The sequence below is a fragment of the Echiichthys vipera genome (assembly GCF_963691815.1).
Source record: "Echiichthys vipera genome assembly, chromosome: 5".
NCBI lineage: Eukaryota > Metazoa > Chordata > Actinopteri > Perciformes > Trachinidae > Echiichthys > Echiichthys vipera.
The window spans coordinates 21,990,049-22,003,798 of record NC_139830.1 but is presented as its reverse complement, the minus strand read 5'-3'; the positions used below and the strand labels follow the sequence as shown (position 1 = coordinate 22,003,798).

The window sequence follows — 13,750 nt, the reverse complement described above, 5'->3', positions numbered from 1 at the left end:
TTATTCTATTTTCTTGCAATTTCATTGCACATATCGCGCCCGGTCTGAACGTGGCATAAGAGTCTACAGCCACAACAACAGCACTCTCAGGCTGTAGGCTACTTAAACACAGCTGTGGTGAGTGTTAATGTTAACGCTAGCATGCTAACATTCATATAATGACAAACATGCTGTTGTATTGTTACACAGGTAAAATGTGTACCATCTTAGTTTAGGGTGTTAGCATACTAACATCTGTACTGAAGTTATTACAATTTCCTGAGGGGACATGAAAGCCCAGACCAAATGTCATATCAATCCATCCAATAGTTTTTGAAACATTTCCCTAAAAAACACAAATATCAACCTGTGGTTGGCGCTACAGGAAAATTCAGGGGATCCCTTAGCGCAATCTCCGGTGCTGAGAAATGAAGCCAAGGGACAAGTGGCAAAACTGCAGTTCCCCGAATGGCCACTTGAGGCTGGCTCCAAAAGCGAGTCAATCCCTATAGTCATGATAAAATTCTCAACTTCACAGCAGAAATAAACATGTTTACAGTCTGATACAAAAACTGTTTTTGACTATAGCTAATATCCCCATTAATCATGCTGCGTCAATTTTTATATAACTCACCCATTTAAATTATGTTAAGGCTTAAAGTTATTGTAAAGTTATACATACTTAACGCAGTGCTGCTTTGAGTGACAGGTGGGAGTAGTCACAGGTGGTGAACATAAACTTTCTATTATATATTCTTTGGGCCCGCCTCAGCTTCATCCACGCTTGCCTCTTTGCCCATTTTTGGATTAGCTAATTTTGGGATTGTCTTCATTTTGGCTCTTCAGAAACCTATGGGTGACATCACAGAGACTACATCCATATTTTATAGTCTATATGTCTTTACAAAATCTGAGGCCAATCTATTCAGTAAAAGTTTATACTTTACTGAATAGGAGACAGCTTCAACCTGTTTGTGGCACAAGAATAAAATACAGGATAACATGATTCATCCATGAATATCTGTGCCAAATTCCATGACAGTCTGTTAAATAGTTGTCTGAACCAAAATGGTGGAAATAATGGTCTTATTAAAAAAATATAAATTATATATATATATATATAAAAGCATTATGCTTTTTTCAGTCATTACTCTTACTCTGGTTATACTGTCTCTAGACTGGTTTATGTACTAGATGTATTTTTTATATATTTTTTGTACATATTATGTAATATGACTCAATAAAAATACTACTAATTTGCCTGGTGGAAGAAGTGTTGCTCATTGAAATTGACTGCATACATTTAATTAAATGTTAAAAAAAAACAACTCGGCATCAACAAAAATGAAAAAATAACCCATCGGGTTAATAAACGAACAAGTGAGTGTTAATATGAGCTATAATATGCTGAGAGGTAGCACACACATTGCCCCATCCCTGATTTGCAGTGTATTAAAGAAGCAGTCATTTTAGTTTTAAATTCACCATTGTGTGATATGTTAAAAACACATGATACAATAGGAAAGACTTGATATGTTTTATCTATACAAACTGAAGTCAATAAGTCACGAAGCACCTAGGTCCCAGTCTGCCTCTTCAAAAGGAAGCGATTATAGCCAGAGCCTTGATCTGTCCCACTGCTCCAGGATCCTGCTGGCAGGGCAGTCCTGATATTTGTGCGGAGATGGTGGAGCCAATTATTGCCAGTCTGCGGCCGCTGCAGATTCCACTTGATGTGCACCTTTCATCTCCAAAAGCCATCTCTTAGGGAAACAATGACCAGCCCTACCCATCCTTTTGAACTCACCAGGTGGGGGACAGAAGTACTGATTTGGACTGAACAGGTGACGACGGGGGGGTTCGTTTTTTTTCATTTTTCGTTCATGCTCTGTGTAGCTGGTCTGTCAATACATATGGTAAAACCAGTGTCAGCATCTCTAATGCATATGCAAAAGAGCCAGACAGGTTGTGTGTGGCTTCTTTTACATTTTAATGGGAAAAAGCTGAGACTGACAGGTAAAGCCATTAATAGAAAATGAAAAAAATGTGTTTTCACAACCAGAAACCAAAGGAGACATCTTCAGGCTATAGGATCCGAAAGACCATAAAAGACCACAAAATCAAGTTATGATATGTTCACATTTATTGTGCAGTGACTTTTATATACATACATTTTTTACACCTAATTTACATGAACAGAAATAAATTAATCAATCTGCTAATGTTCTTTAATTCATCTGTCTTTAATGTTGCCACTGACTGGACAAATCAAACTTTGAAGAAGCAAAATAATTCTGAGTGACATGGCAGTAATATGAGTCAAAGCAGCCTAATTTTAGTGTTATATCTTACACATATAAAGAAGCAGTTGGTAAGAGTTTTAGTGTTAGTATGTATAACTTCTAAAATGTTAAAAACATCTATAGGAATCTGAATAGAAAGGCCAGTCATCACAGCAGTCAAGCACTGCTTTGCTTTCCAATTTCGGTGACAAGGTTTTACAAAAAGGTCTGACATGGTCGGACCAGGACTCCCGTGACAGCTGGAAATCTGGTTTTCAAACAGTGTCACACTTCTCTATACTTAAATGGGATTTATTTCCAACCCATGTTTCAAACACATATCTTTCCTGGCTATATTGTATTCAAGAACCAAACTTATTTTGGCACTTGTGGACACTTCTGATTTCAGCTTTTTTTTAAATATAAAAATAATATCAAATATGAGTAATTTGAAAAAAAAAAAAAAAACACCTACAAAGTTTAAAAGTTAGTAACAATTCAATGCTGACGGCAGGTAAATGATTAAATCAAAATTATTTAAAAATGGCTTTATTTAAGACCATTATGCACCGGTTAAGACTCAAACATCTTTCTAAAATCAGCATTATACTGTATAGTGGGCACAATGTTATCCATTAAGAATTCACTTTCATAGAGGAATTATTTTTTTCTTTGAAATACAATGTTGTATTAGCTATTCATGTCTATACATTCATTTTCACAACATTTGTTGTTTGTAATGTAACTGAGTGAGGAGGGTTTGTCTTATTTATAGACAATTTTTTTTTTTAAATCGCTATGTCGTGGAGTCAAATGTAGAGGAGGATATCTAGCAAGAAGCTATCAATGTCCAAAAATGGCCAAACCAAAGCCCTGCAGAGGTCAAAATTACCAAAGAATCTTACAAACTGCGTCTTTAACATCTATTACTAATGTGCTACATACAGTATTGATCACTGACACATAAAATACAACTTGCCTAATTAGTGTTTTCTTTACAAAAAAGTAAATCCAACGGACTAATGTGAATATCATCTTAATTGTGTAAATTGCAATGTGTGGAAACAAATACATTAACTGGAGTGGCTGGGGTCCACACATATCAAAATGTGGCCAAGGAAAAATAAAAATGTAATCCACTGGAGAAATCATCTCTTGATTTCCCATATTCACAAACTGTAAATACAAACATTAACCTGCTCTCATCTTTTCAGTCTGAAGGAACTGACAGGAGGTCTAACTTTCTACTGCTAGCTTATGATAAACACTGACACTAACTAGAGTGACATGCCTATGAAACACAAAACAACACATCAACTCCAGTCTCCTCTTACCATACAGAAACACAAAGAATTTACAGGATACATCGATGTGTCTTAAGCACTAAACTGCTGCAAGCAGCAGGAACTCTAAGCTATCAGAACATGCAGCTTGTGGTGAGTTTCTACAGTACCGTTCAGTGATTTTGATGGTAAATGGCTGTGTGAAAACCCAGAGTTTTAATTTTTTATTACTATTATTTCTATTACTAGATAATAATTTTCAACATGGCTCTGTTGTTCCATTAGCCTCACACCCAATCTAGTCAGACTCTCTCATTAAAGTGAACAAATAAATCACAAGCAGCCATCGTATCACCACACCATACAGGAAGATCTGATTATTGCACACTAGCACTGAACTTGCAAATGTCCATGCAGAATGTATGAGAAACACACTACACTCAAATCAGTGGTTGCTCACTATGTGACAGATGACCGTATGGTTCTTTGGAAGACTAAAATGCATTGTTTGGGAGGGTCGTGGATATACACCTACGTGGCACACTACTACGCCTACAGCGCTACTATTACAACCTAAGGTGGAGGAGAGAGAGGTGCGATGACGTTTTAGAAAGACAGTATTAGTATACTTGACACTAACTGATGACTGTGTTACAGTATCTTGGTTAAAAGTACAAAAGGAGGAGAGTTATAGATGACATTGCAACTAGAAGGAAAAGGGAAATAGACCATATCTGTCAGAGAATCTAGCAACCTCTTTTTCAAGCATATTCTAGCATCTGCATGTAAATATATATTACATCCATATCCAACATTCATAGCATTGTTTGTTAAAACACAAAAATAGTTAAAGACACACAGAAAGAATCCCAGCAAAGAAGAAAATAGATGCCAGGGTTTTATCTGTTCATCTGAGATGGGAGTTTGAAATGGTTGTATAAAGTAACAGCCAAAAAATATCAAATAAATGCAATCTTTTTACACACATATTTCCCCCACAAACTACTCCACACACCAGACTAGTGACTAGACAAGTGGAACGTTGTAAGGCGACACTGTGGCAGAAGGTTATGGGAGAGAGAAGTGACATTGAGAAGGAGCTGCGGTGATGGACCTTGTGTTTAATGGACTGTGGATCATCTTCAACTCAAGGGGATTGAGAGCCTGACCTGTAGCTCTTAAAGCTGCCCAGCAGACTCTGCACCCCCTTCTTGACCCGTCGAGCCACAGAGTCAGCAGGAGGAGTGGGCAAGCAGGAGGCAAGGCTGGGTGGACGTGCATCCAAACATTTCTGGTAACGAAGCTATTAAAAAAAAAGAAAGAAAGAAAACAAACATGGCATAAATGGTGAAATACAGACACTAGACTCAACTCAAACACTGGGATGCGCATATACGGTTTTTATCTCATGTATTTGTTTATGACTTACCATGCAGGCAGCCTGTACAGCCTCGCTCAGGCTAGCTGCGTTTGGTTCGCACCAAAACATGTGGCAGGTGTAATCTTGAGGACCCTCCGCCATGATGAAAGCGAAGGCGTGGACATCCTTTCCCACACCCATGAAAGACAGGAAGCGCACCCTGCACTCTGACAGCACCTGCTCACTCTGGGGTTAGAATTATAAATGTTCTTTACATGCTTTATGTGTTATATGTGTTCCGTTTCCAATATTCCATGTTATTCCTCGATAAGGCTTCAACTAACGATTATTTCCATTACCAATTACTCTGCAGGTGAAACATTTGGTCTCTTACCTGTTTTGAAAGTATTGTGAGGGTGGCTGGTGCAATATTCACTGAGACGGGAGTCCAGTCATTTCGATCTTTGCTTTTAACTGCTGCCTCCAGTGTGTCATTGATTATATCCATACCTGAGAAATAGATTAAGCACATTTTACAGTACACTTACCATACCACAATCATAATGGTGATCAGGACACAAAACATATAGTTATGATTTCAAGGCGCCACCAGCTGATGTATTTACATAAACCATAATATATTTAAAAGTGTTCTCTTACCAACTGGCTTAGCCACAGCCTCACAACCAAGATAATAAACATGGAAGCGCTGGAAGAGTTCATTTTTCGGAGCAGGAAACTCTGTAGGGAATAGAGTAAGAATTATGTGATCTGTTTCCACACTTTGAACTGCAAGGGTATTAAAAATGTGAAGGCCCTGAAGGTACTTTGCTTTACCTTCAATAGGGATGACCACAGGGTTGTTTGGGTCAGAGCTGAGCCTGCTCACCCCCGGCTTGGTCGCCTTTCTCTCCATCATTATCTAAAGTCAAATTAAAGGGAGGGAAAATGTGTCAATTCCAATAAGAAAATCATGGTTGATTATGAAGCAAAAACACTGCATTGAATTCATAATGAAACTAAATTAAATCCAATTGTGGCTGACCTTTGAACACATCTCGTGTAGGCTGGTGGCTATGTTCTTTGCAGGCGAGTCACAGCGGAAAACATGACACTTCAGAACTTGAGTCAGGTTGTCTCGAGCCACATAAGCAAAATCCCTGCAGGTGAAATCAAATGGAAAAGGCCACATTTACATATTGAATCATTTATACAGCATATATGTGAGCCACTCTGAACAAATATATGCTTATGAGCACACAAAGCACACACAACAGCACAAAATTATATTTTTATAAAGCTTTAAAAGATAGCAAGCGTCAATGTATACCTTTCCCTATTCGCGGTGGAAAATGCAGCATGAAAGAAAAAAACACCATTGTTAGAACACAATGAGACAGGAAGCAGGCAGAAACAGACATGGTTATCTTTGTGCACAATGCCTTAAATAATCCACCAGAGGGCAGCAGCATACAATAAAAAAATGAACAATTTCTTTAGGAATGCCAAGCCTCTGAGTCATGAATGAGTCATGACTACAGGAGGCACATTATTTTAAACAGGATTCAACCATTAAATGCAACAACAGCATGTCAGAGCATTTAAAAGAGTGACAAAAGCCTGTTGTCCTAACACAAGTCGGGAAAGATATTTGACAAAAATGCTGAACTTTAACTTTACCATAATGCACCTATGAGAAAAATCCTCACAGTTCAGTTAATTACAAACAAAATTAGAGATGTTTTAGCACCTTCATTAAAATTTACATGTGTGAATTAGAATGCAAATACAATGTTGTCTTCCATATTAAATCAAAAAATATAGTTTAGGATCATAGAATATAGATCTTTTAAAAATCTACATAAGCATATATTAGATAGAACTAGCCAATGATCAAACAAAGCCTTTTTGAAGCATGGGTTCTTGCAAATTTGAGAAGTTAGATAAATCATGCGTAGCTCTGCGATTTTCATTTTCATCTTGTACTGTGGATACTGACCTGCCGTTGTCTCTGCCAACACCCCAAACACGGATGCTGCCAATGGGCTGAGCATGAAGCAGAGTCTGACCCAGTGGGTCAATCAAGTTCATAGTGTCATTCTCCAGGATCATCAGCATGTCCTTACCCTGCCATCACACACACACACACACGCACACACAGACACAGCAATCTTAATGTGACCACTCGGGCTTAAAACAGTTCATCTAAGTAATTTGTCGACTACTATACTATTGTCTATTTATGTGTGCATTAGTATACATTTCAACTTTTGCTATTTGAGCTATTCTGCCATGTGAATAATGAAACAAACAAGATCAATCACTTTGGTTAGCAATAACCACCAAATACAACGTCAAAGAGCTTTGCGTGTTGTTTTGTTCTTGTGTAGACAGCGTACAATTCCAAAATTGTATGTGTGAGCTTAAAACGTTTGACAAAAAACAGCATTTTCAAATGTATGTACACAGGAATTGTCATTGTCTGTACGACTCAGTAGAATCCTCTCACCTCCCCCCAGATACCGGCAGTGTCATGAAGGTTGTGTTTGTGATAGGAGAGCTGCCTGATGCAGTTGTTGACAGCAACACTGCTCTTGCCAGGTACCATGTCCTCCTCAGACATCTCGACCCAGCCCAGGGAACGCACTGCGAAACACTAGTAACACAAATATGCAGCACATTAGCACAAAACAGGAGAGCACAGGGAAGATGAAGAACAATTAAGATAGGAAATGGTTGGAAAATGGTGGGGTGTTGGATCCTGTGTGCTGATGCTGCTTATTTACACTATTTGACAACTCATTTAGCTGTGTTGGTTACTCCATAACTGATACAATCTTTGCTTGGCTATAAACAAACAAGAAAAAAAAATTACTATTACCACTCAACCTGCTCAAAGAGCATATATGCTGTTTTGATTTCCTGATTTTAAAGAATTAATAAGTTACACTTAATTCATCCCTGTGGAAAAATGTCACTCTGCTTCTCAGCGATCCTAAATGTCAGTGCAGGGCCCAGTTCTGAGGCCAGACCTTTGTTTCGAGAGCAATGTCAGAATTCTTCTAAAGTATCTGCTTTCGAATTCTTCATACTAAATCTGGTTTCAAGACCCTAATTAACTCTCAACATATCGGAGAGATCAAACACACTCTTTTACCTTAGTTTCTAAATCTGTGCAGAGTGGAGCGAGCTTCTCTTCTTCCTCAGACTGGGAGCAATTGTAACTACAATCAGAGAGAGAATGAAAGGATGATAAGCAACAGGAAAACTAAAACAGGTGGAAAATATTAACTGATCTAAAAGCTTTAACAGCAAATACTTCAGGTTGATGGATGCATAGCGTAGAGTCGCCCCTTCAAACTCCTTCAGACTTTGATCAGATGCAACCTCTCCCTCCTCCTGAAGCAAGAAATGAGAAGAAAAACAGTTAACAAAGGACATTTAAAGTTGACAGATCATCCAAAGCTATTAAATGTTGCCAAAATGTGAAAATATGTACACTAAATTACATTCTTGCCACAACTTACACTCCACAGCTCCCCTTCACCGACTCCTTCATCAGTGCTGGAAAGGTGAGCCCAGGATTCCTGGCAAATGTAACAGAAGATATTAGCATCTACAGATCTACAGACTCACCTGCCATTTTCCTCTAATCCAAGCAAAATGTGTGTTAGACCTCACCTCAGTCTCCTCACAGGGTGTGGTCTCCAGGGACATAGTCGAGGACATCATTGAGTCGCCAACTTTACCCTGGGGTGAAGGAGGCTCCCACTGGGTGGTGCCTGTAGGGATGTGCCAGTAGTATGTCCCTGATGTATCTCGCACCCTCATCCATCCCGAAGGCAGGTCTGTGTCCGTCTCAAAGGCACTGGAATCCCAAAAGGACTCTGAAAGGCAGGGAACGAAGGAGAAAGCACAAGAAAGGGAAACTGTTTAACATCTTGTTGAAAAAACATAAAAAGGATTAAACGAAGAATCTGTAAATAATGTACATAGATGGCACTGGCATACAAATAGTTAACTCTAATGGTGTATGTATCAGTGTTTCCAATACACAGACCAATGTGTGGCACTGCGCCACACAATCAACACTGAGCACCACAAATTGATTCCGTGTTTTTTTTTTTTTTTTTAAACTCACTTTTGAAATATTGTTCCGTTTATTCATCTCCCTGTCATTCTCGTACACACACACACAGAGAGACGCACTACTCACTGCAGCTTGTGTGCTAACGGTCTGCAGTGTGTTCGCACACAGTTTCACTCTAACTTGGTGCTGAAATCTGAGCTAGGGATGTAACGATGCATCTCGGATAGTTAAATCGATTAAATTTGTGACGATTCAAATAGGTTGAGATTAAAAATGATTACCGTAATTTCCGCACTATAAGCCGCTACTTTTTTCCCTCGTTACAACGGTGCGGCTTTTCTACGGCTTACGGTAACCAGGGGCGTGCACTACCGAGGATGCGCGAGACCGAGGCAGACATCTGGCGCCAGGTAACGAGAGCAAAACAAAGAGTAGGAGAGCGTCAGCGACAGTTTGCGCGAAGGAAGTGTTCATGCAAACACCCTCAATATGGAAAACAAACGGAGAAGTGCATATGATGCTGCTTTTAAGTTAAAGGCAATCGATCTGGCTGTCAAAGAAGGAAATAGAGCTGTTGCACGTACCCTTGACATCAATGAATGGCGGTAAACGACCGCGGGAATGCACTTTTACTGCCGTGTTACAGGCGAGCACTTTGTATTACTTTGCACCGTTGTATTATTTGTACTCTGCACGAATGCTGTTCGCCATGTCAAAGATGTGAAAGTTTGATTGAATGATTGAAAGATTTATTGTTAATAAATGGGACGCTTTGCTTTCCCAAACAGTCATCTCTGTCCCGACATCCCCCTCCGTGGTAGCAGGAACCCCTATATACTACGGTAATTACACATCAAAACGCCTGCGGCTTTTAGTCGGGTGCGGCTTATATATGGAGCAATCTGTATTTTACCCTAAATTTAGCTGGTGCGGCTTAAAGTCAGGTGCACCTTATAGTCCGGAAATTACGGTAGCATCGCACTATCTACGTTTGACTTTGTTTGTTGACATCGGTGCAAACATGGCGGCGAGCGCAGCAGGTCATTCCAGCCTGTTTTATCAGAGATTCTAACTCAGTATTGTCTTTTGGAAGTGAAAGAAGTTGTGTATCTTCCTCCACTGATTTCCTGTCCTACGCACTGTTAGTGACACAGGCTGGCAGCGGTGCGGAGCAAGTTATTACGTAAATCATTTCAGGAATAGCTCAGTACGCTATGGAGGCGTATGTACAGTATATGCTGGTGAAGAGAGACGGAGGATGAACTCAGAGCAGACAGCTGTAGCCGGTGATGGTCACAGAATAAATTTGCTGTCAAGTTGTTAAGTTTTAGTAAATGTTTCATATTTCCTAAAAATTAACTTCAAACATTGAAGTTTAAAAAAAAGACATATCTTTGCTATGCCTACAGACATATAGTTATGTGTGTTTGCATATTATGATTCAGAAAAAAGCATCTGTTGTCAGATCCTCTACAGGGGAGAGGTCCAATCCCCTGCCCCTCAAAAGATCTGTTCAACTACTCATTACGATGTATAATATTAGTGAATACTGATACAATGAGAAAGCGCTGACATCGCCAACAAAAATGTTCAACCTGCCTCACCAAAACAACTCTGCACAAAAACAGAGCGTGGGAATGGTTTCCAATGCACATATTTTAGCGTTTAATCCCACTCCAACACACTGACTCATTTAATGATGAAATATAAGTGTTTGTGCTATGTATTCACCTACTGTGAAAGCTAATTTCCTCTTAGAGGACAAATAAACGATTTATATTAGTTGGAAGACATTGTAGATTTAGCTTTGTTTGAAGATTACTGGACTGAAACAGGAGGACCCTGTGTTCTTTCTTTGATCAGTACATGATTAGAAAACAAAAATGGATATTATATACCTTTGCACACAAAACAAATTGAAAATCTTATTATGGAGGAAAAGGGTGCAATTTACGCGCACGACCATTTCACAAGTACAGTAAAACATAAATAGATGAAGATGAGATTTGCAAAGAAAAAAGTGAAACTTACTAAAAAGGGACATATGGTAGGTACGTTTCACTATATTGTCATTCATTACCCGTTAACACCAACCTCCACTTATGCTTCACCACAGGAGGAGCTATAGTTGTTATGTTTATTAATAATAATCACTTATATCTGCTTCCAACTAAATTACAGTGTATTATACACTATTTAAATATTTATTTACTGCTTATAGATGCAGAAATGTTGACTGAAAGTGACGTGTTGCTCTTTTATCCAATCTGCAATTTATCTACTCGATGCTCAGTGTACAATTTTGTATATTTTTTCCACCATCTGTAATGGGATGTTGTGTTCATGCATCTTGTTATATATGCAAGCTGTGACATCCAAACGCTCTTTTAGGCCTGTCATACATTTGTGGCCTAAACATCAAGGCAATATACTTCTATTTACCTCTATTGCCATTTGGAGAGCTGTCTGCTGGGTTGTCCTGAGACAGCGTAGACCAGCTGGACTCTTCATCATTTGGTGTCCCATTCATGTTGGAGAACAGGAGGCGAGCGTTTCTCCCCACAACACCACCATCTTTCTGAGACTCCACATTACTCTGTTCTTCCTTCACAAGCTCTTCTCTGGTATCACCTGATGTCTCTTCCTCTTCCTCTGATGTCTTTTCCTTCTCTGTATCATCTTCTTCCCTCTCTTTATCTTTCTCTTCTGTAGACTCCAGAGTGTCGATGAGTAGCGGTTCATTGAGTATGTTCTTGGACTCCTCCTGACTGAGTCCAGGGGTCATTGCTATTTTGGGAGACTTGATCTGCTCCTCGTTCCCCTGTTGTTCTTCCTGAGTGGTGTTCTGATGAGGGAAGTCATCCTTGTTCCCGTTCTGGCTGATATTGCAGTTGTGGTCCTGGTCCTGGTGGTTCTCAGCTACCTTGCGCAGCTGGTTCTGGCCTTCTTTGAGCCACTTAGCATTGTTGCCGGTGGACTCCTGGTCACACCAGTGGCTGCTGCTGTCATTCAGTTTGTTTTTTAACTCGTCATCTTGTTTTTGTTTGTTAACATATGGCATGTCTTCATCGTCATGGCCACCCATGTTAACTTTCCATGTAACAGCGCTGATGGAGGAAGAGGTTGAGATGGATTAGCATTACCGTGAAAAATGAGATTCACACCGAGTTTCTCACCAGAGTTAGAGGAAATGTAACGTCACTGTGAATGATGGCTACGATGTATATATATATATATATATCTAAATACATACAAATGCGTTAACTATGTCCCTATGGCACAAATATGCTTACGTTTGTAACATGGGCTGTAAAATAACTTGCTAGCAACTGAAGTATGTTCCCTGTTTGTGTATTCCGGGTTGGCCTTACTGCGGTCACTTTCACTGTTGGCTGTTCCCGACGAATATGAAACGTACTTCAGCAGCTTCACCTTTCATTTGCCAACACGACCTTTCCTCTCTTGGTATTGAGCTCAATGTGAGGCCAGTCAGGGGCTCAACACATCACCTTACATGCAGCTAGCTAACTGTGAACTAAAGCTTATAACAAAAGACTAGACCGATATTAGTCGGATGCCATCGCCGCAGCTGGAAATAACGGGATCCAACCGCCATCATCACCGTCGTCATCTTGGCTAGGCTAGCGTTAGCTCATCAGCTAACTAGCTAACGTATCCAAACAGGAGAATCAAAGCGAATCAGAAAACCTTTAAGCGCGGTCACACTGGTTTGCCAAGCGTATGTTAATAATCTCAACTTACCAGCTCCACCAAACCCCCCTGTTGTCGAAATCTGCTCAATTGTGCGGGCTAACTACATGTTTCCATAAATCGTGAGCGCTGGCTTCATTTCTAGGTGGTGTTTTCTGTCAGTGGGGGCGACTAGTGATGGAGGGCGAACCTGCGTCACGGATCAGCGTCACGGCCAGCGCTCACTGCTGCCTTTCAGGCTCAGGATAAAAAAACTAGATGAATTAAACAATACTAGCTACTCGAATTAAAACTACTTCTTCTGACCGTTTTTGGACATAGTGAGCCGACGCCGTATATATAATCATCTATATAGCATAATAGATATTTTCTGTGCAACAGCAATACCTAAAATGTTTACACATGTCCACAAATGCAAGCTGTTTGTAGCCTATGTTTTACTTCACTATTTGGCATTTTAAATTACTCTTACTTAATACTTCACAGATTACTAATACAACATATAAGTCAACTAATATAATATGGTACTATATTTGGTAGGTTAAGCTACCCAGTAGTATATAAAGTAATATAATTAATTTAATTTAATAAAGTAACATTTAACTCTTTACCAGAGCAACATTAAAGTGAATAGGCTATTAATGCATTAATAATAATAATCCAGTAATATGCTAATCTGAATGGGCCTGCATAATGAGTACTTATTTTTGCTACTTTAAGTAAAGTGTACTTTTGTACTTTTAATAAAAGATCTGAGTATGTCTCCCATCACTGCATGAAACTGCACCAAATGACATCTATTTTAGGTAATCAATTTTCACCCTTTATAAAGTGTATACGTAATACAGCTTTAATCATTTTTAAGAATATTACTAATGGTTTACAGATAACTAATATACAACAATAAAAACAACATTTGGGTGGACAGGCTGTGGACAAAACCCTTTAGGTCTTGTTTATTCTTTAACAGCAGGACGCTTGTTTTGCTGTAGCCATGGTGGTCTCAGCTCTCGAAACCATTCAAGAGACAACTTCAATTTGACCT

The 13,750-nt window shown here is 39.3% G+C and overlaps 1 protein-coding gene across 1 annotated transcript; it reads right to left on the bottom strand.

Annotated features, from left to right (window-relative positions):
- Positions 1-2,104: 2,104 nt before the first annotated feature.
- On the bottom strand, positions 2,105-12,887 carry apbb1 (amyloid beta (A4) precursor protein-binding, family B, member 1 (Fe65)). Its single transcript, XM_083914548.1, has 14 exons — positions 12,757-12,887; positions 11,437-12,101; positions 8,586-8,791; positions 8,432-8,491; positions 8,224-8,303; positions 8,062-8,128; positions 7,414-7,560; positions 6,904-7,031; positions 5,950-6,064; positions 5,742-5,826; positions 5,565-5,645; positions 5,299-5,414; positions 4,974-5,150; positions 2,105-4,847 (listed from the first exon to the last, which is right to left on the bottom strand). The coding sequence occupies exons 2-14, from the start codon at positions 12,077-12,079 to the stop codon at positions 4,692-4,694; spliced, it is 2,061 nt and encodes a 686-aa protein (XP_083770674.1). The 5' UTR covers positions 12,080-12,101; positions 12,757-12,887; the 3' UTR covers positions 2,105-4,691.
- Between the last annotated feature and the right edge of the window lie 863 nt (positions 12,888-13,750).